The 25,841-nt window shown below is 45.5% G+C and overlaps 1 protein-coding gene across 5 annotated transcripts in view; it reads left to right on the plus strand.

Annotated features, from left to right (window-relative positions):
- klhl5 (kelch-like family member 5) overlaps positions 1-22,377 on the plus strand; it is a 252,038-nt gene extending 229,661 nt beyond the window's left edge. For all 5 annotated transcript variants that reach the window (XM_072496580.1, XM_072496579.1, XM_072496578.1 and 2 more), the window contains 3 exons: positions 3,228-3,440; positions 14,473-14,644; positions 21,221-22,377. In XM_072496580.1, the coding sequence (XP_072352681.1) occupies positions 3,228-3,440; positions 14,473-14,644; positions 21,221-21,277 (442 nt within the window). In that variant the 3' untranslated portion in view covers positions 21,278-22,377. The remainder of the gene's footprint in view (positions 1-3,227; positions 3,441-14,472; positions 14,645-21,220) is intronic.
- Positions 22,378-25,841: the final 3,464 nt, after the last annotated feature.

Genomic DNA, 25,841 nt, shown 5'->3' on the forward strand with positions numbered 1-25,841 from the left:
ATTGCTTCACAGCTCCAGGGTCCCAGGTTCGATTCCGGCTTGGGTCACTGTCTGTGCGGAGTCTGCACATCCTCTCCGTGTGTGCGTGGGTTTCCACCGGGTGCTCCGGTTTCCTCCCACAGTCCAAAGATGTGCAGGTTAGGTGGATTGGCCATGATAAATTGCCCTTAGTGTCCAAAATTGCCCATAGTGTTGGGTAGGGTTGCTGGGTTATGGGGATAGGGTGGAGGTGTGGACCTTGGGTAGGTTGCTCTTTCCAAGAGCCGGTGCAGACTCGATGGGCCGAATGGCCTCCTTCTGCACTGTAAATTCTATGACATCTATGACAAATGAAGTTACTGTGGAAAGCCCCTAGTCGCCACATTCCGGCGCCTGTTCGGGGAGGCTGGTACGGGAATTGAACCGTGCTGCTGGCCTGCCTTGGTCTGCTTTCAAAGCCAGCGATTTAGCCCTGTGCTAATGATCCATTTGTCAGCGTTTGTCATTTACATTTTGTAAATTACGGATCCACAAGCTGCTCTTTTAAAGTGATGTATTCCTTATTACTCGTGTCCTATCATCCACTCAAATCAATGACTCAATTTTGACAATTACCCAACCAAAGCTAAGAATGTATAATTCACTCTATTCATTGTATTTACTTTTATAGTTTATTTCTTCAGCTTTATTTTGCTATTTAACTTCCTTTGCAAAAAGTACTAGCACATATCTGTAGGATTAGTTCTGGTTCAAAATTATTAGAAAAGTCCTTAACTTTCTGCCGCCCCCTGAAAAATAACCTATGTTGTTTTCAAAGGTGGTGGCTTCACCTTCATACTTTCATCATGTATGTCAGTTCTGAAACCCATCAGCCTGGAGATTAGGCACAAACTAGATGCACATCCCTTAAGAAGCTGGTGGGAATTTTTTCCACCAGCCTAATTTGTTTTTTAAATTAATTCATGGGATGTGGGCGTCGCCGGCTGGGACACATTTATTACCCATCCCTGACTGCCCTTGAACTGAGTGGTTTGCTCGGCCATTTCAGAGGTTATTTAAGAGTCAATCAAATTGCTGTGGATCTGGAGTCACATGTAGGCCAGACCAGGTAAGGACGGCACATTTCATTCTGGGGCAGTGCGGTAGCACAGTGGGTAGCACTGTTGTTTCACAGCGCCAGGGTCCCAGGTTCGATTCCCGGCTTGGGTCACTGTCCGTGTGGAGTCTGCACGTTCTCTCTGTGTCTACGTGGGTTTCCTCCGAGTGCTCCGGTTTCCTCCCACAAGTCCGGAAAGACGTGCTGTTTGGTAATTTGGACATTCTGATTCTCTCTCTGTGTACCCGAACACAGTCGCGATGTGGCGACTAGGGGGTTTTCACAATAACTTCATTGCAGTGTTAAAGTAAGCCGACTTGTGACAATAAAGATTATTATTATTCCCTAAAGGACATTACTGAACCAGATGGGATTTTACAGCAATTGACAATGGTTTCATGGCCATGATTTGACTTTTACTTTCAATTTTTATTGAATTCAAATTTCACCATAAGCCATGGTGGGATTTGAATCTGGGACCTCAGGACATTTCCGTGGATCTGTGGATTTCCAGTCCAGTAAAAATACCACAACATTTGTGGAACTGGACCATGGCCAAAATCTTCTATCCGTGTTCACGGCTGGGATTTTCCAGTGCCGCTTAAATTAAATGGAGTTTTGGCTGGAATAATCTTCCGTTCACTCGCACCGGGTCCTGCCACGGACAAGACCAGAGAATTCCGCCCCATATCTTTGAACTTCACACCAATTAATATCAAAACTATTCGAGTACCTACTCTGAGTAAACAGGACAGAACTTTGCTTTCAACAGCAAGGATATTTGCATCATCCTTGGTACATGGTGTTGGCAGACCATCACTGCCTTCGCTGAGGTGCATATGGTTTATTGCCAGCTAGCACTGAAAAAGCAGCTTGCCTTGAGATCCCTTCTTGTGCTTCTCCATGTCAATTGCTAATTTTATGTTCATGGTAGCAGTTACTTACTGCCTGTAAAGAGTTGTTGGAGATGAAAACTTTCAGATTAATCTTTAAAATGGCTGCAACATTTTTTAATCTTGATTTGATTTGAAACATCTTTTAATTTTGTTCTGCAGCCCTTGAAGGTCGGTATGCTCAACATATCCTGCAGGATCTTCTTTTTCTTGCTCTCTGCATGTGTCAAATCAAGCAGGAGGCATGTATTCTGCCAGATATCCTACATTACAACAATGACTACCCTTCATAAATCCTTCATTGGCTGCAAAGTACGCTGAGATGTACTATAAGTGCAATTGCAATTTTAATTAATTTTTTCCTGTTCTGGGCTCACAGCATCCAACAATGCCAGCTCAACAAGGCACTGTCCTGTAGATTAGCCTCATATGACAGTCCGAATGACTTTTAACCTGGTTCCCTAAATTGATCCCAAACAGTGCAGATATAACATCAGAAATTTCAAATATTTCAATATGATTGCATGATGTTTTCAGCATTTTAAGTTACCTAAACCAACTATGTGCGATGTTGAATTAGCATTTACGTGTGTTGCATTTTATTCCAGCATTAAGTGTAATAATACAGCTTTTGAGATTATGATTGTATTATTGGCTATGATACAAACAATAGAATACAAACGATAGCATTGCAAAGTTGCACTCCAGGTGCTTTCAATCAACAGAAAATCACCTTGGGTGGAACTTACCTGAACATCGGCAAAGGCCAATAGCTGGCAGCGTGCAGGGGCATTACCCTCTCCCCATTGAGTGATGCACTCACGTGAACTGATCCAGGAGGTCTGCACGCGAGGTGCATGGCTTGGGAGACCAGTCGCGATTCACACCGGTGAATGGACTTTCTTACGGGGGAATGATTCAGTCGTAGAGGAAGAATAATGAGATGTTAATATATCGAAATGGTGTTCCTGACATCCAATGTCGGGAATCCCATTATATCATTGCCCGGAAGTGGGGACAATCACACCACCATATAAAGCATTATGGGTCTCACACCAAATTTTCCCCTCCCATCACCAAACCTGCCCAAAAAATTCAGGAAGGGAAACTCCCGGCCCAGGTTTTTCAGTGTGTACTCCTGATAGGTGAGCTTCTATGCTCAGAGGGCAATTTTGTAACGTTAATCCATATCCATAAAGCAAAAGCATATGATGGGTTGAATTTCTGGGAATGTTATATTTGATTTCAATTTTTTTTAGATTGTATGCTGTTGGAGGTCGAGATGGAAGTTCATGCCTTAAATCTGTAGAATGCTTTGATCCCCACACCAACAAATGGACTGCTTGTGCACTGATGTCTAAAAGACGGGGTGGAGTGGGAGTTGCCACTTGGAATGGTTTCTTGTATGCTATTGGCGGGCATGATGCACCAGCTTCTAACCTCACTTCAAGGCTCTCTGACTGTGTGGAGAGGTAAATCAATTATTTCTCAACCATTGCCGACAAGAAATGTGTGTCATGATCACATGTTAAACACCTTATACAGAAAGACTGAACCTTTGTAGTTTCATTACGGCAGGCAGCTAACAGCTACATGGCTAATCCTGGAGTCTCCAGTAAGATACCATAGTTCATGTATAATAAGGGACAAAGGGACAAAGAAATGGCTGAGCAGTTGAATAGACACTTTGGTTCTGTCTTCACAAAAGAGGACACAAATCAGATACCAGAAATGTTGGAGAATGAAAGGTTCAGTGAGAGGGAAGAACTGAGAGAGATCGATATTAGTAGAGAAATGGTGCTGGGAAAATTGATGGGATTGAAGGCAGATAAATCCCCAGGGCCTGATAATCTGCATCTCAGAGTGCTGAAGGAGGTGGCCCTGGATATAGTGGATGCTCTGGTGGGCATCTTCCAGGATTCTATAGACTCTGGAACAGTCGCTGCAGATTGGAGGGTAGCTAATGTCACTCCAATATTCAAAAAGGGGGGTAGAGAGATAACAGGGAATTATAGACCAGTAAGCCTAACATCGGTAGTGGGGAAAATTCTTGAATCCATTATCAAGGGCTTTATAGCGGAACATTTAGAAAGCAGTGGCAGATCAGTCAGAGTCAGCATGGATTTATGAAGAGGAAATCATGCTTGACAAATCTGTTAAAATTCTTGGAAGATTTAGCTAGTACAGTTGACAAGGGGGAGTCAGAAGGCGTTTGACAAAGCCCCGCATAAGAGATTATTGTGCAAGATTAAAGCACATGGGATTGGGAGAAGTGTATTGAGGTGGATAGAAAACTGGTTGGCGGAGAGGAAACAAAGAGTCGGAATTAATGGGTCCTTTTCAAATTGGCAGGCAGTAACTAGTGGGGTGCCACAAGGATCAGTGATGGGACCCCAGTTATTCACAATATATATTAATGATTTGGATGAGGGAACAAAATGCAACATCTTGAAGTTTTCAGATGATACCAAGTTGGGTGGGAGGGTGAACTGACGAGGATGCAGAGATCCTACAGCATGATCTGTACAGGTTGGGCGAGTTGGCAAATCAATGGCAGATGCAGTATAACTTGGATAAGTGTGAGGTTATTCACTTTGGAAGCAAAAGCAGGAAGGCAGATTACTACCTGAATGGCTATAAATTGGGAGAGGGGAGTGTGCAGCAGGACCTGGGTGTCCTTGTTCACCAGTCACCGAAGGTAAGCATACAAGTGCAGCAGGCGGTAAAGAAGGCTAATGGTATGTTGGCCTTCATTGCGAGACGTACAGGAGCATGGATGTGTTGTTGCAATTATAAACGACCTTGCTGAGACCACACCTAGAGTATTGTGTGCAGTTTTGGTCTCCTTTTCTGAGGAAGGATGTTCTTGCTCTCGAGGGAGTGCAGCGAAGGTTTACGAGACTGATTCCAGGGATGGCGGGACTGCCATGCAAGGAGAGATTGACTAGATTAAGATTGTTCTCACTGGAGTTCAGAAGAATGAGGGGGGATCTCATAGAGACTTGTCAAATTCTAACACGACTAGACAGGGTAGATGCAGGGAAGATGTTCCCAATGGTGGGTGTGTCCAGAACCAGGGGTCACAGTCTGAGGATTCAGGGTGAACCATTTCGGACAGAGATAAGGAGACATTCCTTCACCCAAAGAGTGGTGAGCCTGTGGAATTCATTACCACAGGAAGTAGTTGATGCTAAAACATTGAATATATTCAAGAGGTCGCTAGATATAGCACTTGGGGCGAATGGGATCAAATGCTATGGGGAGAAAGCAGGATTAGGCTATTGAGTTGGATGATCAGCCATGATCGTGTTAAATGGCAGGACAGGCTCGAAGGGTCAAATGGCCTCCTCCTGCTCTTATCTTCTATGTATGTATGTATCAAGATTTAACTTGGGCTAGACCTCCCACTTTTGCTTTTCCTAGAGTCAGGGTTGGATTGGATTGTAATGGAAGGGAAACCTGCTTTGGAGATGAATATGCTTTTAAATTGACAATGAACTGGCATAGGTTAAACATTTATGAAAGGGCAGCACGGTGGTGCAGTGGTTAGCACTGCTGCATCACGGCACTGAGGACCCGGGTTCAATCCCGGTCCCGGGTCACTGTCCATGTGAAGTTTCCATATTCTCCCTGTAACTGCGTGGGTCCCACCCCATAGCCCAAAAAGATGTGCAGGGTAGGTGAATTGGCCATGCTAAATTGCCCCTTAATTGGGAAAAAAAGAATTGGGTAATTCCAATTTTTTTTTTTTTTTAAACATTTCTGAAGATATGTGCAATTAAGCCCTCTCCCTGCCGCAGCACCCCCTAATGCAAGCATAACACAACTGGATTTGGAGATTACACATGGGGTGGCAGGAGATACATGAAAATGTGACTTGGATAAAATTATTTAAACAAAGTATTAATAAGTTGATCAAAATTGCCAATATGTGAGGGTAGCACAGTGGCGCAGTGGGTTAGCCCTGCTGCCTCACGGCACCGAGGTTCCAGGTTCGATCCCGGCTCTGTCCGTGTGGAGTTTGCACATTCTCCCCGTGTTTGCGTGGGTTTCGCTTCCACAACCCAATGATGTGCAGGGTAGATGAATTGGCCACGCTAAATTGCCCCTTAATTGGAAAAAATGAATTGGGTACTCTTACATTTTTTTTTTAATTGCCAATATGTAGAAATTGTTACTGATCTAAAATGAGTAGTTTTGCAAAGCACCATGCAGTAACAAAATTGATACTGAAATATCACTTGTAACAGAGAAAGTTTCAATCTTTGGAATTAATTCTACAAGTTTGAATTGTTCCACTATATACATTTACATTTAACACAGTGAGTCAGGTCAGCTTTTACCATGGGTTAAATGCAGCACAGAGTTTTTCATGATGATAATAATCATGTAGTTTATTTCAATCTCAATAGGGCATTTTATCATATCATAATGTTTTTTATTTCTTAACTGTATCTTTTGGAAGTAGGAATGCTGGAAATAATCCATATTTATACATATTTAAATTTGATTTTTTTTAAAATGAATTCCAATTTATTAATCCTGGACCTACACTACTCTCAGGAGATGTAACTAATTTGATCCAAATGCTCGTTAGATGGTATATTGCTGTTTCTTGGCTGACCTACCAGGATTTCTTCCCTTGACATTTATGTCCATTGCTTTGATCTTTATAGTTAGTGTGGAACTGGATCTGCCTTTTCTCACATTAAATCTATTAAAAGGAATAAACTGGTGGAAAGCTTCTAATTTAACTACCAAGAACAAGTAGCTGATTGTAACTGGAGAAATAAAATGGAGATTTATTTGCAACCTCCTGTAAATGAGACCTAGATCCGTCTATAAACATGAATAATTGGCTTATTCAAACTTACATATTCATTGCTGAATGCTTGACCATTTATCATAGCTGTTATTTCAGCATTATTACTGCGTGGCAAAAATTAAAAGTACAAAGGTTTTCAGTGAACATGAACACTACGTTTTTAATATATCTGACTTATTTACATTAATGTTTTGGGGAGGAAAGTGAGGTTTTTTAAGTTATACTTTGTATTCAAGTCTAGGAGAAAGCATCCATTCTTTAATTTTTTTATATGTTTCTCAAGTGCTGCCACAGACTGATTCCTTTATCCAGCATTATCCAGCACAGCCCTCGCCGACAAGCACAACATCTAGGGCTTCTTTAGTACCACCAAGGCAATGAATGGACCCAAAGCTCTGGGCCTTAAACCAGTGCTGAGTAAGGATGGAACTTGCTTGAGAGACAGGAACCCTTTTGAGTGGCAGAGAAAGCATCAGATTTTGATGGATAGACTACTTCAAGGAACTCCTAAACTGTGATATTATCGTAGATGAGGACGTGTTTGAGGAAATCCCCCAATTCACCATCAGAGTTATCTAGGACTCCCACCAAGTGTGCACAAAGTCGAAACCGCCATTAAACACATGAAGAATGGAAAATCCACAGGAGTGGATGGGATTTGATTTGATTTGATTTATTGTCACATGTACCAAAGTACAGCGAGAAGTATTTTTCTGCGGCCGAGGAACGTACACAGTACGTACATAGTAGACACAAAAATAATCAACAGGGAACATTGACAAATGGTACATCGACAAAATAGTGATTGGTTACAGTGCGGAACAAGGGGCCAAACAAAGCAAATACATGAGCAGGAACAGCATAGGGCGTCGTGAATAGTGCTCTTACACGGAACAGATCAGTCTGAGAGGGAGTCGTTGAGGAGTCTTGTAGCTGTGGGGAAGAAGCTGTTCCTATGTCTGGATGTGCGAGTCTTCAGACTTCTGTACCTTCTGCCTGATGGAAGGGTCTAGAAGAAGGCAACGCCTGGATGGGAGGCAGTCTCTGATAATGCTGTCTGCCTTCCTGAGGCAGCGAGAGGTGTGTACAGAATCAATGTGGGGGTGGCAGGTTTGTGTGATGCGTTGGGCTGAGTTCACCAGAGTCTGCTGTTTCTTGCGATCTTGGGCAGGGCAGTTGCCATACCAGGCTGTGATGCAGCCAGATAGGATGCTCTCTATTGCACATCTGTAGAAGTTTGTGAGAGCCGATGCAGACATGCCAAATTTCTTTAGCTTCCGCAGGAAGTAGAGACGTTGTTGGGCTTTCTTGACTGTTGCATCAACGTGAGTGGACCAGGACAGACTGTTGGTGATGGTGATCCCCAGGAACTTAAAGTTATCGACCATTTCCACTTCGGAGCCATTGATGCAGTCGGTTGTGTGTGTCGTGCTGCATTTCCTGAAGTCGATGATCAGTTCCTTGGTCTTTCCAACATTTATAGAGAGGTTGTTTTCGGTACACCATGCAACCAAGTGATTTATCTCCCTCCTGTAGTCTGATTCGTCGTTGTTTGAGATGCGGCCTACCACAGTTGTATCATCCGCAAACTTATGGATTGAGTTGGAGTTAAATCTTGCCACACAGTCATGGGTGTATAGGGAGTATAGTAGAGGACTGAGCACACATCCTTGTGGGGCTCCGGTGTTGAGGACTATTGTGGAGGAGGTGCTGTTGCCTATCCTGACAGATTGCGGTCTGTTGGTGAGGAAGTCGAGGATCCAGCTGCATAGGGAGGGGTCAAGTCCAAGATTGCAGAGTTTGGTTATTAGTCATGTTGGGATAATGGTGTTGAAGGCGGAGCTGTAGTCTATGAACAGCAGTCTTACATAGGTGTCCTTGTTGTCGAGGACAACAAAACTTTCAAATTTGGGGGAGAAGAGATCATCCATCAAGTCCATCAGCTGTTCCTTAAAATCTGGGACAGAGAAGAAATTCCTGCCGATCTCAGGGATGCCCTCATTGGCACCATCTTCAAGAAAGATGACAAAGTAGGCGGTGGGAACTACTGAGGAATCTCCCTACTCTCCATCACCGGGAAGATCATCACCCGAATCCTCGCTAGCTGCCTTCTCCCAGTCTCTGAAGAAATCCTTCCGGAAAGCCAGTGTGGTTTCCGACCAAACTGTGTAACAGTGGACATGATTTTCACGGCTCGGCAGTTTCAAGAGAAATGCCAATAGCAACATCAACCACTCTACATGGCCTTCATCGACCTGACCAAGGCTGTTGACTCAGTCAGTCAGAAACGATGTTGGTGACAGTCCTGACCGACGGGAATAAGGCAGAAACCTTTGAGGTCAAGACTGGAGTCAGGCAAGGGTGTGTCATCGCTCCACCCTTTTCTCCATCTTCATCGCCACCATCCTTCACCTTGTCAAGAACAAGCTCCCCAGTGGCATGGAATGTATGGATGGAAAACCTTTCAATCGGCTGAAATCCAAGAAGAAAGCGAAACTGATATCGCTGGTGGAACTTCTGAATGTGGATGACATCGCCATCTCTGCTCTCTCAGATGAGAATTTCTAAGTCATGCTTGATACCTTTGCAGGATCATACTGAAGAATCGGTCTCAGCCTCAACCTCAACCTCAAGAAAACTCAAGTCCTTTACCAATCCACCTCAGGGCAAGATCCGGTCACTCCCTCCATCAAGATCAATGGAGAAACCCTCCCAAACGTGGAATATTTCCTCTACCTGGGGAGCCACTCTCATCTAAGGCTGACATCGATGCGGAGATCCAACATCGTATCCTATCATAGAATTTACAGTGCAGAAGGAGGCCATTCGGCCCATCGAGTCTGCACCAGCTCTTGGAAAGAGCACCCTATCCAAGTTCAGCACCTCCACCCTATCCCCATAACCCAGTAACCCTACCCAACACTAAGGGCAATTTTGGACACTAAGGGCAATTTATCATGACCAATCCACCTAACCCGCACATCTGTGGACTGTGGGAGGAAACCGGAGCACCCGGAGGAAACCCACGCACACACGGGGAGGATGTGCAGACTCCGCACAGACAGCGACCCGAGCCGGAATCGAACCTGGGACCCTGGAGCTGTGAAGCAATTGTGCTATCCACAATGCTACCGTGCTGCCCATTTGTGAGCCAATCTGTGAGCACCTCCTTCAGATTCCTATCATGGAACATTTCCTTTACCTGGGGAGATACCTCTCATCTCAGGCAGACATCAATGTGGAGATCCAACATCGTATCCAACCCGTGAGCACTTCCTTAAGATTTCTAAAGACGAGAGTGTTTGACGACCGCGACATTCGTGCTGACACTAAGATCCTCGTGTACAAGCCAGTCATTCTCCCCACTTTCTCTACAGCTCTGAAACTTGGGACTATGTACAGAAGCCCCCGCAAGGCCCTGGAGAGGTACCATCAATGTTGCCTGAGTCAGATTCTTTGCATCAGCTGGGAGGACAGGCATGCTATCATCAGCGTCCTTGAAGGACCACAAGGCCGTGATCATCCAAAACCAACTCCGCTGGGCCGGCCATGTGCTTAGGATGTCAGAATCCCGACTGCCAAAGCAAATCTTCTTCAGCCAGCTCAAGGAAGACTCCCATACAAGAGGAGGACAAAGGATGCGCTTCAACGGCACCCTGAAGGCTTACCTCAAGAAATGCAACATAGACTTCAAAGCCCTGGAGGCCCTTGCTCAGATGTTACCTACTTGGAGGAACCTCCTGACTGAAAGGACACAATTCTTCGAGGACGTCCGATGGCAAGAGGAGGCCTGGAGAGGAAGCTGAGAAAGGAATACCAGTGATCTAGAGTCCAAGGACCCATCCCACCTCCCGGAAACACCTGTCAAGTATGCGGTCGAAGATGCGGCTTTAGAATCGGGCCCATCAGCCATACAAGGACCCACAGAACCCATGGCCAGTAACACAAAGTTTCTTAGGTGGATAATCATCTTGTTAGTGAGTCATCATCGAAGAAGATGTTATGAAGAAGATATTAACAGAATTTAATTTACATCGATGTGCATAGTGTTACGGATGCCTGGTCAACTCTCAACAGTGGCTAAGAGAATGGACCAGAGCCATAACTGGAATGAAGATCAATTCATTCCAGGAGTGATAATATAAAAAAATAGAGCTTGGCTATTTTATAAACAAACTTTATTAAAACAAAAGAAAACAATATTTAAACTTTTAACTTCAACTCTAACACCAACAGATTACATATCGTTTCTTAACCTTAACACGCTAGTTCCCATTAATCAGCACTTTAACATAAGATAAAGCTCTCATGCCACTTACACAGACAGTCAAAGGCAATCCTTGCATTTAACTTTTTCCTCTGTTAGGGACATTCTTTCAGAACCCTTTCCCAAAGCCTGCCTTGGTGACAGTTTCATGACTTCTCTCGGTCGATTTCCAAAGCCTTCTCCTCTTTACCTGTTCAAAACAGGATTCTTTCTCTCTCTTTCTAAGCTCCTCCCTGCCCCTCGAACAAAATTTCTCTGGGGTTTCCAGACCATCATTCAAGCAGCCAACCTGGACAGGTATCCGAGTCCAAAGATTGAGGATGTTTACGTGAAGCTAGTGGTGGGCATAACGTATACAAAACTAGACATGAGCCATGCATACCACAATTGGAATTGGATGAGGATTCAAGAAAATTTGTTTTGATTAACACCCACAAGGGTTTGTTTCAATACACCGGGGTACCCTTTGGTGTGTCTTCAGCATGCACTATCTTTCAACGCACCATGAAAAATTTATTGCAAGATATACTTAAAGTAATCAACAAATGTACTGGAATTTTTCGAGGATGTAACTACTGGAGTTAGCGAGGGGGTGCCAGTGGATGTGGCATGTTTGGACTTTCAGAAGGCTTTTGACAAAGTCCCGCATAAGAGATTGGTGTGTAAAATTAAAGCACATCGGATTAAGGGTAGTGGCCTACCAAGTAGAAAACTGGTTGGCAGACAGGAAACAAAGAATGGGAATTAAGAGGTCTCTTTCAAATTGGCAGGCAGTGAGTAGCTGATGACACAAGTTGGGTGGGAGGGTGAGCTGTGAGGAGGATGCAGAGATTCTGCAGTGTGATTCGGGCAAGTTGAGTGAGTGGACAAATGAATGGCAGATGCAGTATAAGTTGGAGAAATGTGAGGTTATCCACTTTTGTAGCAAAAACAAGAAGGCAGGCTTATTATCTGAATGGACATAAATTAGGAGAGGGGAATGTGCATCGAGATTTGGGTGTCCTCATACACCAGTCACTGAAGGTAAGCATGCAGGTACAGCAAGCAAATGGTATGTTGGCCTTCATAGCGAGAGGATTAGAGTACAAGAGCAGGAATGTCTTGCTGCAATTATACAGGGCTTCGGTGAGGCCACACCTGGAATATTGTGTGCAGTTTTGGTCTCCATATCTGAGGAAGGATGTTGTTGCTCTAGAGGGAGTGCTGTGAAGGTTTAGCAGACTGATTCCTGAGATGGCGGGACTGATGTATGAGGAGAGATTGAGTTGGTTAGGATTGTATTCACTGGAGTTCAGAAGAATGAGGAGGATCTCATGGAAACCTTTAAAATTCTAACAGGACTAGACAGGGTAGATGCAGGGAAGATGTTTCCCAATGGTGGATGTGTCCAGAACCAGGGGTCACAGTCTGAGGATACGGGGTACACCATTTAGGACAGAGATGAGAAGAAATTTCTTCACCCAGAGAGTGGTTAACCTGCGGAATTCATTACCACAGGAAATAGTTGAGGCCAAAACATTGTATGTTTTTAAGAAGTAGTTAGACATAGCACTTAGGGCGAAGGGAATCAAAGAATATGGGAGGAAAACGTGATTAGGCTATTGAGTTGGATGATTAGTCATGATCATAATGAATGGTGGAGCAGGCTCGAAGGGCCAAATGGCCTCCTCCTGCTCCTATTTTCTATGTTTCTATACCTAGATGATGTTTTGGTCACAGGAGTTTCCTGTGAAGAACATTTGGCACTCTTTGAAGTGGTGCTTAAGAGATTCAAAGAGATAGGGGTGTGACTTCAAAGAGAGAAGTGTACCCACGAAGATTTAAAGTTGATGCCAAGGGGCTACACCCTCAAGCAGAAAAAGTAAAACCTATCAAGGAAGCACCAGCACATAAGAATGTGTCAGAAATGAAATTGGTTTTGGGCATGGTCAATAGATGGCCAGTTTATACCAAGTCTCTCAACATTACTGGCACCGTTACATCTGCTTTTAAAGAAATATAAATGTAAGTATTGGAGCGAGCCACACAAAGAAATCTTTGAAAAAGTCAAACTTGAGCTTTCCAGACATTATAGCCAGCAATGACAAACAGCCGGCCACACCCTTATCTTAAAACTATGACCTCTTGTTCTAGATTGCCCCACAAGAGGAAGCATCCGCTCTACATCTACTTTGGCAATACCTTTTATCATCTTATATACCTCGATTAGATCTCCTCTCATCTCCTAAACTTGAGAGAGTATAGCCCTAAACTGCTCAATCTCTCTTCATAAGACAAACCCCTCATCTCTGGAGTCAATCTAGTGAACCTCCTCTGAACTGCCTCTAATGCAACTACATCCATCCTCAAATAAGAGGACCAAAACTATTCACCAATACTATCTAAGTTGTAGCAACACTTCCCTACTTCTATTCTCTATCCCTTTACCTCTGACAGCCAAACTTTCATTTGCATCCTTATTACCAGCTGTACCTGCATGCTACTTTTTGAGATTCATGCATGAGGACACCCAGATCCCTCTGCACCGAAGCACTCTGAAGTTTGCCTCCATTTAGATAATAAGTTGCCATTCCATTTATTCAACCAAAATGGATGACCTCACACTTATCCGCGTTGAACCCCATCTGTCAAATTTTGACCCACGCACCTAACCTATATCCATTTGTAAATTTCTTATTTCCTGGTTCCCTCCACAGTCCAAAACCAATTTTTTGAAGAAATTTTGGTTTTGATAGAAATCTTCACTTGAAAGGTCTATTGCAACCATTGCTTTCAGATTATGCAGAAATGGTGCAATAGGACACACTCGTTTGACATTAGTATCTCAATCTTCTCATTTTTTTAGTAACAACTAAAGATTCTGACATATCCTGCGAGTAGGAAAATGCTTTCTCTGTACCTTGTAGAAAGTACTCACTCATGTCTACGAATGTTGTGTTATTAGTGATTACAAAAATAAAACCAGTGATCTAATAGGGAAAAATGCCATTTTCCCGCAAGTACCTTTAAGTGACAGTCAACGGCAAACATCTTTTCCAAACATTCAAGCTTATTTAAAAATTAGACAGTTCATGTTTTTGTAGGAATTTTTCTAATTAGCTAAATTCCAAAGCAATTCAGTTTGTTTTCTTAAACCAGTGTAACCCTGTCACCAGAGGGCTGATTTTAACAGCGGGGTGTGGGACAGGAGAGCCATGACTCCAGGACCAAAGGAGGTGGTGAATCATTTTAACTCTACCAATCTCATTTCTGTGCCCTGACCAGAGAAATAACTTTGTGTGTCATAATTAATAATTGTGAATTTCATATGAGCATAGTTTGTAAATGTGAAGACTATTGTGCCTGAAACATTGTTCAAAAAATGTTAAATATTTGGATCTGATCGGAAAACAATGGCTTTGCTTGTTTGCAGATATGATCCTAAAACTGATACTTGGACATCAGTAGCACCAATGAGTGTCAGCAAAGATGCAGTTGGCGTTTGCTTACTTGGTGACAGGCTGTATGCAGTTGGAGGATATGATGGACAGTCATATCTAAACTCTGTGGAGGCCTATGATCCACAAACTAATGAGTGGATGCAGGTAAGAGTAACTACAAAGCAATTTGTGTCTTTCTTTTGCTCCAAAACATTATACTGTCTATATAAGCTTTTATTTATAAAAGAATTAGAACCCTTAAAATGTCTTATTGTTTGTACTTGCACTTATTAAGCCCAAATGTTCCTTTTTAAATTGTAGACAATGAATTCAACCTGTTAGAAACATTTATTTCAACTCCTCCACTTAGCATAAAACATAACCAGAAAAGCATCTTCGAGGAGTTCGCTCAATGTAATATCAGCCCAGCACAGAAATCTGAAACATGGGTTACCTCCCTCGGATAAGGGAGATCTCGGGCTGGATTCTCCCAAAGTGGGACTATGTCCCCACGCCGGCGTAAAAACACTGGCGTTTCACTCTCAAGATTCCTTCCAAAAAGATGATCCGATTCACTGACCTGCAGGGGGCTAGCAGGGACCCAGAGTAGCTCACGCAGTTTTAGCTGCGGATACGGGCCCCCACACTTCTGGTTTTGAGTCCACGCATGCGCAATGCGGCGACCACCAGCGGCCGCGCCGAGCGCCATGGCGGACTCGGACCGCGGAGGCAGATGACAATATAGGCCCCCCCCCCATCGGCAACGCGCCCGAAGATCCGACCGCCCCGTGTGTCCATCGCCCGCCTATAAGGCACCCCCCCTCCCGGTGTAAGATACCCCCGCCCCTCATCAGGGCGGCCGCAGACTGAGTCCGCAGCCACCATGCGAGCTTCCCGAACGGCGATAGGTGGTAGAACCACGTCGTCGGGAACTCGGCCGGTCGGGAGCAGAGGATCGCTGGGCGGGCCTCTAGCAATCCCCCCCCGCCCCCCCCCCCCCCCCCCCCCCCCCAGCCATGCGGTGTACTCCGCGAACACGCCGATCCTCGGGTCCCGGAGAATCACCGGGCCCGATTTCGGCATGAAATTGCATTCTCCGCCCCCACGCCAAACGTGATCTCGGCGCGGGGCTGCGGAGAATCCAGCCCCTAATGTTGGCTGGAAGGAAACTTTGGAAGGAAGGGGGTAAATCCAGTTGCCATAGTCCATGCTGGAACAAACAACGTAGGTAGGAGCAGTGAGGAATCCCTGTTGAAATAGTATCAGGAGTTGGGCTCAAATCAAATAAGTAGGATTCTGAGGGTAATAATCTCTGAATTATTGCAAATGGCAAATTGCTATAGGCGCAGGAGAATTTATTCATGGCTAAAGGGCTGGTATATGAAACAGGTTCCTTTTCATTGGGTACTGATACCTGTTCTGGGACAAGAAGGAGCTGTGCCAATGGAATGTTCTCCACCTGAACATGTGTATCCACATGATGCATATATTTGCTTGTATTTGGCTGGAATAGTCCTGCAATCATAAATTCCGTGACCCTTCTCAATCAGAGATGTGATCCTGATTTTACAGAGATACTTTTCTGCTTATACTAGATAATAAACACCTACATCTCAGTGACACGTGTTAGAAAAGTTGATTCCACACACAACCCTGAATCGTGATTTCTAAATCAGCCAGTTCATTGTTTTGCTTCCTAGTGCCTCTGGTCTTTGCTCGCAAAGGGTCTTGCACAGGCCTAGATAAGAGCATAAGAAATAGGAGCAGACCATTTGGCCTTTTGAAACTGCTCCGTCATTCAACAAGATCAAGGTCTATCTTCAATTTCAGCTGCACTTTCCCGCATTATTCACATATCCCTTAACTCCCTGAATACCTTGGAGGTCCTTTTATTCCAAGATCATTAATTAATGCTATTTCATTGCACAACAGTCGATCCAAAGCAACATGTTCCCTAGTTAGTTAGAGCTGGAGAACCATCTTGTATACCTTCCATTAACTTGTCCTCCACATTATTACTGCAAATGGTTTGCCCTGCCTATATTGTTGCCATCCCCATAGCAATCAATAACATTTTTAAAGAGATTAATTTCCCATCGGCCAACAGAAAGAACTGAAGAATGAGATATCATTTTTTAAGACTTTTACTGTAATCAATAAACTAAAATCAACATAAACCCAACTATAATTAACAGACAATTAATCCATCAAAGAGAAGGTACTTCAATTTTAACTAATAACCAAAATATGGCTTACGAAACCCATTTACTGCAAGGGACGCGTCTGGAATATTCTTAGCATTAAAGGAACAGTCCCAAAGTCCCTCCCAGCTCACCAGCAGAGGTTGACCTCTCCCTGCCACGCCAGGTAGAAACCGCCAGTCTCTTTCAGCAAACATTCCAGTCAGCCTAGGTTTTCCCAGATACGATATTCACCAGCAAGGCACACCACAATGACTCCATGGGCGAAATTCTCCTACCCGCCCCGCCACATTTCTGCCCCGACCGGCCGGCGGGAGTCTCCGTAACGCCGGCCGGTCAATGGGGTTTCCCATTGTGGGGCAGCCCCACGCCGTCGGGAAACCCCCGGGCGCTGGCAAAACGGAGACTCCCGCCGGCGGAGAATGACGCCCCATGTTCCTGAAAATTTCAAGAGCCCTGTCTGTTCTGTTCCCATTTTTTTTTAACAGAAACCAAACTCTTTAAAGCATCCTGCTTGATTATTAACACAAAACAATCCTTCCTGCTGCTGCACAGCGTTAGCTTCTTTGTTCTTGCATCTCAGCCGCAGCTGTCCTTCGCTGAGATTCTGTGAGAGGTGTTAAAACTTCCACTCCACGGGGACTTCCAGTGGCGGCATGTAGGAGGAGGTCGCACGTAAGGTAGCTCCCGCCAGAGTCCTTGCTTTTTTGCCATTTCTGCCCGGTTCCCGGGGGAGATTGGTTGACAAACCCGATCCATCTAATCGTATTTGATGAAAGGATGTCAAAAGCTATGAAAAAGAAGGGTACGAGTGATAGTCCTTCGACAGAGCCAGAGAGAGTGTGAAGCTCACTGGGAGGAAAGATGGCAGAAGCAACCTCGATGGGTGGGGCCGCTCCTATCACAGTAGAAACGCTGACTGGGGTAATGGCAATCAGATTTGAGAAACAGTTTGGCAAATACTTTGACAGGCAAGGAAGGGAGATGACGGAGACCCTCAAAAGGTCCATTGAGGACCCACTGGCCCAATAAGAGAGAAGTTGCGAAGGATCTCGGAGACCGCGAAAGAGCATGAAGAGGTGTTTGGGGTGAAGGAGATCTTGTCGCGACATAGTGATGAAATAGCCTCGCTGGAAGCCAAGTTGCTGGTGGTGGAGAAGAGGAATAAGGCCCTGAGGGTGTAGGTCGAGGACCTGTAGAACAGGTCGAGGAGGCATAACCTCAGGATCATGGGGTTGCCGACGGGTGGAGGGCCCGAGACCAACTGAGTCCTTTGCTCAGATGTTTGCAATGTTGTTGGGTGTGGGGGGGGGGGGGAAATCATCCCCTCTGGACATGGATAGGGCCCACCAAACATTCTGGCAGAGGCCTCGGACGATTGGGCCGCCACAGGCGGTGCTAATTTGTTCCTATAGCTACCTGAAGAAAGAGCGGATCCAACTTAAAGTAGTTTTTAGGGCACACCTTACCAAGTCCAGGATGAGTCATAGAATCATAGAATTTACAGTGCATAAGGAGGCCATTCGGCCCATCGGGCCTGCACCAGCTCCTGGAAAGAGCACCCCACTTAAGCCCACATCTCCACCCTATCCCCATAAACCAGTAACCCCATCTAACCTAAGGGCAATTTAGCATGGCCAACCCACCTAACCTGCACATCTTTGGACTGTGGGAGGAAACCGGAACACCCGGAGGAAACCGATGCAGACCCGGGGAGAACGTGCAGAATCCACACAGACAGTGACCCAAGCCGGGAATTGAACCTGCCCTGGAGTTGTGAAGCAACTGTTCTAACCACTGTGCCACCCCTTAGTCACTTCTTTGCAGAGGTGGAAGAAAGTTGCGAGCACAGCTCAAGTGGTCCAGCTAACTATACATACGTGTCCTGGTCCTGTCCCAAGCTCGTGGGTTTCTTTAGCACCATGTCAGCGATTCTAAAGATTGACCTGGAGCCCTGTCCTTTAGTGGCCATATTTGGGGTGTCAAACTCGCAATGCGAGGACCAATGTCCTGGTCTTCGCCTTGCTGATTGCCCGGAAGTGAGTACTGCTGGGCTGGAAGTTGGCATCGCCACCCAGTGCCTCAGTGTGGCTGGGAGACCTGATGGAGTTCCTATACCGCAAGAAAGTCAAGTACACCGTGAGGGGAGCAATTGAGTGGTTCTATCGGAGATGGCAGCCATTTATTGTTGTTAAGCGGGGGGGGGCGGGGGGTGGGGGGGAGTAGGGAAGGGAGGAAGGGTTGGCTTGTGTGAGGAGTTTTATGTGTTGGTTTTTTAATGTATGTAATTGTGTTCATTCTTTCTGGTTACTTTGTATTGTATGAAATGAAAAATTGGAATAAAAATATTTATGGGTTTATATTTGAGTTTCTTTCCCCATGGCAACCAGATCACATGGACATTTCTCTGAATTGAGGTTTTTTCAGGAATGCTATTTCCAGAATCCCCTTCTTTTAATTTGAATTAAAAGGTACATTTTAAAACAAAATTGTAATCCTTATTACATGGACCTCTAACTTCCTGATTGTATTCTGTCCCATACTATTGTAATGGTCAGGGCTCAGAACCAACTCCAACAATGTTTCTGACCGTGGCTGCTTCTTAGTTCCCCCCCGCAAACTAACTCCATGCCGTGATTTTCTGAGCTAAGATCCTATCAATCTAGCTTTGATTTTGTTTCTAATTTTCCCTCACTAGTCACTAATAGGGCATGTCCAATTACTGTTGTTATTCTCACTGGCCCTTCCTGATCCACTCTGCACATTTTTACCGATAATACTGCTCTGGTCCAGAGCCTCAAACGTTTTCCTTGCTTTTGAATTTTCCCCTTCCTGAATCTTCCTACCATTCCCTCCCCACTTTATTTGCTTAAAGTCATCACTACCACTCAGATTATTTGATTTGACTGGCGCTAGCCCAGTTGAAGTGAAACTTGTCTCAGTTGAACAGCTCTTTCTGTCCCCAGTGCTAGTTCAGTGACACATGAAGAAAAGCCCCTGCACCTATATCGCTTCCAGCCAAACCTTTAACTTTCTAATCTGTTTATTCCTATACCAATTGGTGGGTGGGTGAGTTCAGAATCCAAAGATTATTAATTTTGAAGTTCTGGTAAGTAATTTAAAACCTAACTTCCCAAACTATCTCAGCAATACACAAAGAACAACGAGTTCTGGTTATGTCATCAATTCCTCCATGGACTACGGCAACTGGATCCTCCCTCCCCCATTCAAAGTCTATCTCCAGCCACGAGGAGATGTCATTAACCTGACACAAGGCAGGTAGCACAACCTTTGGGACTGCCGATCGCTGTGGCTGAACATAGCATCTATCCCCTTTGACTATATGGGGAAGATGGGATCAGGGTATTGAACTTGATGATCATCCATAATCATAATGAATGGCGGAGCAGGCTCAGAGGGCCGAATGTCGTCCTTCTACTTCTATTTTCTATGTATACTGTCACTGCCACTTGAATGGCTTCCTGCATCATGGTGCAATGGCCAGGTGCCCACCCACCAATCCTTGTCACCCACAAAGTACTTTGCACCTGAAATAAAAACAGACAATGCTGGAAACTCAGCAGGTCTGGCAGCATCTATGGCGTGGGAAGCAGAGTTAATCAGAGTGCAATATTAACAATGTTTCTCAGATTTCCATTGCCCACAGTATTTTGCTTTTATTAGATTGAGTTGTGCCTTTTGGTCAAAGTCATGTGTTGACTTCCATCACTATATTCTTGATCCACATACCCCACCTGACTTGCAGTCTCATCCTCCTGTCCCTGACCATTGACCAACTCTAAAGTTCTACTTACTCTGAGGGATGTGACTGCCTTCTGGAACAAAGTGCCCAAATAACTGTCCCTCTCCCTGACGCCTGTGTTATCTGAAGCTCTGACTCCTACTCAGAAACTCAGAGCCGAAATTCTTCAAGCTGCAGATTTGGTTGTCCGGAACTGCCATGCTCTCCACAAACGTCCACATGCTGCTGTCACGACACACCACCACTTGCCCTGCCATGTCGACTGAGGGTTTAGAAAAAAGAATAAAGAGCAGCATCTCCTCCATATCCCACTTGCACCAAATTCCAACTTTAGTCCTCTGGTAACGAAACACTCTTTCGCAACAACACTGTGCTCCTCAATATCATTATGTCCCCTTTTCTGAGCAATCTTCAGGCCTCTGATCATGCCAGTTTGTTCTAATGTTTGTTTGTGTAAGCCTTGAATTACATTAGTTATTATCTTTCTCTGACTGTTGCCTCCATTTTGAGGCTTCATGGTGTTTCTCCAACATTACAGTTTTGTTACAATGTCATTTTGGTTGTGGCATCTCATTCAAAGCAAAATATTTTCCATTACTTTGCCTTCATATTCAAATTGTGCAAAGATAATGCCGTTGTAAAGAATTAGTCAAACAAAACTAATTGAAGATGAGTGAGGTTAAGTGAGGATTATTATTGTTACCATTTTAAAATAATATTTGCTGTGCCTCCAATTCTATTTTCAGGAAGTTAAGTATACTTGTTTTTTTTTTACAGGTTGCACCACTGTGCCTTGGAAGAGCTGGAGCATGTGTGGTCACTGTTAAACTTTGATTTTTTAAAAATATAAATTTTGCACTATAGTCATTCCACATGTTTGTTGCGAAATTACCTTGTGACATCCCCTATCTTGACTGAAAAATGAAAGAAAACAAAAAGATTTATCAAATGTTAATTAGCTCAAAAATTCTTAGGACCCTAGATATCTGTTTTATCAGACATTTCTTTTGATCCTTAAAGTAGCAAATCCCAGATTGTAATTGGCCCCATAAAGGGCTCTGCGCAGTCCGTGTGTACCATATCTAAGATCTCCCTGGTCATTCCCACAGGTGTTGCGGGGCCAAAGAGGGGAGCTTCTGATTTTCCTGGCACAACGGGCAATGTTTTCAATGTCGGAGTCAAGCCCTGCCCACCGGACGTAGCTCCCTGCAAGCATCTTCATTTTAGGGACACTTGGGTGACCACTGTGTAGCTCTTTGCAATATTTTCTGGCCTGGGCGAAGGACAACCACACAGGCTCCCCACAGGATGATGCTGACTTCCACCCTGAATTCTAGGTGTTTAGACAGGAGGGCTTTAGGTTTGCTGTAGGGTCTCCTTCAATTCTACCGCTTAGGATCACATGGCGTAGTTTTCCAGTGGAGGGTCATTCTGTGTCCATGTCCAGATTTGCTTGGCAGATACGGGAAGTGTGTCCATAAAGTTTAACGCCATGATTACTTAGTCCATTACTGGTAGGAGGAACAAGCTGGTGGGCAAAGCTAGACGACTTTGGGCGTCAGCATTGGCTATGTGCGTTCCTGGGCGGTGCTTGAAGGATTATTTAGAAGCCACCAACAATAGTGCCCAGCTTTGGATCCGAGCCAATGGAAGGGATCGCTTTGGGCGCGATTCTCCCAGCCCCGCGGCGGGCCGGAGAATCGGCGCAACCGCGCCACGCCGCCCCGCGCCGGTGCACGATTCTCCGAGGTGCGGAGAATCGCCGCCATTTGTATTTGCGCATTTGGTGCGGCGCCGGTTGCGGGCCGCTGTCCGCGACGAGTCCGACGATTCTCCGGTCCGGATGGGCCGAGCAGAAAAAGCAGAGTCTCATCGGCGCTGTTCACCCCTGGTCGCTGCCGGCAGGAACTCTGCGCGCAGGGTCGGGGGGTGGCCTGTGGGGGAGGGAGGGGGGCTCCGTCCCTGGGGGGGGCCTCCGATGGGGCCTGGCCCGCGATCGAGGCCCACCGATCGGCAGGCCGGCCTCTTCCCCCCCCCCCAGGGCCTATTTTGTTGCGCGGCCAGCCCCTGAACCCCCATGCCATGTTGCGTCGGGGTCAGCGCGCTGAAGAAGTCCCCCGCGCATGCGCAGCTTGGCGCGGCCCAACTGCGCATGCGCGGCTTGGCGCGGCACCCATTTGGCGCCGGGAAGGGAGGCTGGAGCGGCGTGAACCGCTCCAGCGCCGTGCACGGGGCCTGAATCGGTAGTCCCCGCACCCATTTCGCGCCACCGTGAAACGTGACGGCGTTCACAACGGTGCGAACACTTAGTCTCCATTTCGGAGAATCGCACCTTTATCTTCCTTAAAAAGGCCCAACAGTGGTTTAAGGTCCAGCATTATGATAAAGTGCCGACCTTACAGATGGAATTTCTTCTCTCTGTATATCACAGCCAGGCCCTCTTTTTTGATTTGTCCATAGCGTTGTTGCACACCTGCCAGGGTTCATGAAGCATATGCAATCGGTCGCTCGGTGACATTGTCCCATCGATGGGCGAGGACGGCCCAAACTCCGTACAGAGAGGCATCGCATGTTAGCACCAGCAGTCTTGTGGGATCGTAATGTGTCAAGATGTTGGAAGACAGCAGCTGTTGCTTAACTTTTGTGAATGCTTCGTCCTGTGGCACCTGCCACGGCCACTTCTGATTCTTCATCAACATAACGTGCAGGTGTGCCAATAAGGTGGCTAGGTTGGAGATACATTTCCCATAATAGTTGATGAGGCCGAGAAACAATTTCAACACCTTTTGTGTTTCACGGAGTCGGTGCCCCTTTGATGGCCGTTAATTTGCTTTCTACAGAGTGCAGTCTGTCTTTATCAATGCGGTATCTAAGGTATGTCACCTCGTCTGCCTGAAACATGCACTTTTCCCGTTTCGAGGCGGACGCCTGCATCGGAGGATTGCTGAAGGACTTCCTCCAAGTTTGCCAGGTGTTCTTTTTCGGTGCCTCGTGTGATTAATACATCATCTAGGTACACTGCCACCCTAGGTAGACCTTGAAGGATATTTTTCATAGCAGCGCTGGAAAATGGCGCACACCAATGAGACACCAAAAGGCAGGCAGGTGTATTCATATAACCCCTATGGGTGTTGATGGTGATATATTTCCTGGACGCCGTATCGAGCTCCAGCTGGAGGTAAGCATGGCTCATGTCCCACTTGGCAAACATGTGGCCTGCAGCCAGTTTTGTTTCAATGCACGGCATGGCATACTGGTCAAGGCAGGAGGCCCTGTTGATATTTAATTAATAATCTCCGCAAACGTGGATCGACTTAGCGGGCTTTAGTACTGGAACTACTGGCACAGCCTATTCCGCAAATTGTCCCGTGTCTATAATGCCAAGGCTTTCCTTCCGCCCAAATTTGGCCTCTTTGGCGAGCAAGGCATGGGGGACTGGTCGGGCCTCTGGATCTATGTAGATTTTTGCCCTTGCTCCTTTGATTTTGCCACGGTCTTCTTGAAATACCTGGGGATATTTCCCAATTAATTTGTATAGACCACCAGTTTGCATTTTGAAAATTTGCTGCCAGTCCAATTGGATTTTTTGCAGCCTGTCTCTGCCCAGAAAACTGGTCCTAGTCCTTGTACGACTATTAGGGGGAGTCTGACCATCTTTTGCCCATGGGTGACCAGGCTCACGGTGGTTCCGACAATTCCGAGAGGCTCTTCCGTGTACATGTCCAACCTGACCATGGCGCCTGGCAGGCTCTGGAGCGCGATGCCCACTCGGAGGTGCCAAAAGGTCTGTTCTCCTAAAATGGAGACAGCAGCTCCCATATCCACTTCCATTTCCAAGGCATGGCCTTTGACCTGGAGTTTAATTTTGGTTGGAGCAACCTTGGGGGTGAGGATGCAGCTCAGCTGCATTAGTTCATCCGGTTTAGACTGATAGATTTGCAAGGCCTGCACCTGAGGTGATTTTAGTTTCTGACCTGAATGCTACGTGTACTAACGATTCTGCCAGCCTTGCCTTGGGCGTAGCCTTCAGCCACAGGTACAGTACTCTTGCGACTGTTCCCGAAGTCCCCTGGGAAAGCTTCCCTAACATATCTAGGGTTTCGCAGCCGTTGACCCTTAACCCTGCGTGCCGTGGCAGAGTGGTGAACAGGTGGGGGGTGGGGCGCAGAGGTGCTTTCTATGGGGAGCCCAGTTTTTTTATACAGGGTGTCATCTGACATTGAGCATGCTGCAGTCCATTGAATCTTGAGGTTCCTGGGCCCTTTTCTCACCATTTTCTACAGACAGCGCCAGTTCTATGGTTCTTTTAAGATCCAGGGCGTATTTTGCAAGCAGTTTTCTCTGTGTCGTGACGTTGTTTATCCTGATATCAGTCAGTCCTGTAGCATATTCGGCAGGATGACACAGCCACCAGTTTCCTGAGTCTGGTCAGGAATTCCATTATGGGTTCTCCAGGGATTCTTCCAGCCGTATTAAACCTGTAGCACTGAAAAATTCCCGTTGGTCTCAGGTCATAGTGGTTAGCCACTAATTCTACCAATTCATTCAAAGATTTTGAGTCCCAGGGCCGTCAGGTATGTCAAACTCTTAATGATGCCGAACGCCGGGACTCCACAAGCGGTCAGAAGGATTACCTTATGTCGGCCATCACCTTCTATGCCATTTGCACAAAAGAAATAGTGCATCTTTTTGGCGTGCTGTGGCAAATCCCCCATGCCTACATCATATGGCTCGAGTTTCCCAAATAGTGGCATTGCTGTGTTCTCTTCATATGTTTCCTGACCGGAGTTTTTTTAAGCAGGACTGTCCAGAAACCCTTTTTGCTCCTCATCGCCAGTGTAGTAATCCAGGAGACACGAAGTTGACGGTTTAAACAGATTTATTCTAAATTCAAAAGTGAAGCCGCATTAGTGGCGCACAACACAAGCACCCCAGCCCAGAACTAATGTTTTGAAATTCCTGCCGCCTCTCTTTCAGAGTTGTGATCTGGTTTCTATATGTTAAAGGTTTACTGCTGAAAACATTTAAGAAGAGATGAATTAGTGCAGAAGAACTGGGATCCAGAAGGACTGCTGTAATTTTCACGATAATGTTTTAGCTTTTAACCTATGTGATTTTCGTCTATTTTCTCACCCTCATTTCCTGCCTCCTTGACATTGATTCTATTTCTACTTGTAGATTCTGTTCTCTGATCAGTTTTCAATAACAGTGCATTGTACAAGTTTTGAAATCTTCATTATTTTTTTTAATGATGTGGGTTCATTTCTTTTCATCTGAACATGTACGTAACCAGGGCAGGAAATAGTACAGACATAAGCCTAATAATATGTGGACATGGTGCACATTATAGGAATAATTTTCCACTTCTTCATTTCTCATGGAGAACAACACATATCAG

The sequence above is a fragment of the Scyliorhinus torazame genome, chromosome 3, assembly GCF_047496885.1.
Source record: "Scyliorhinus torazame isolate Kashiwa2021f chromosome 3, sScyTor2.1, whole genome shotgun sequence".
Lineage (NCBI taxonomy): Eukaryota > Metazoa > Chordata > Chondrichthyes > Carcharhiniformes > Scyliorhinidae > Scyliorhinus > Scyliorhinus torazame.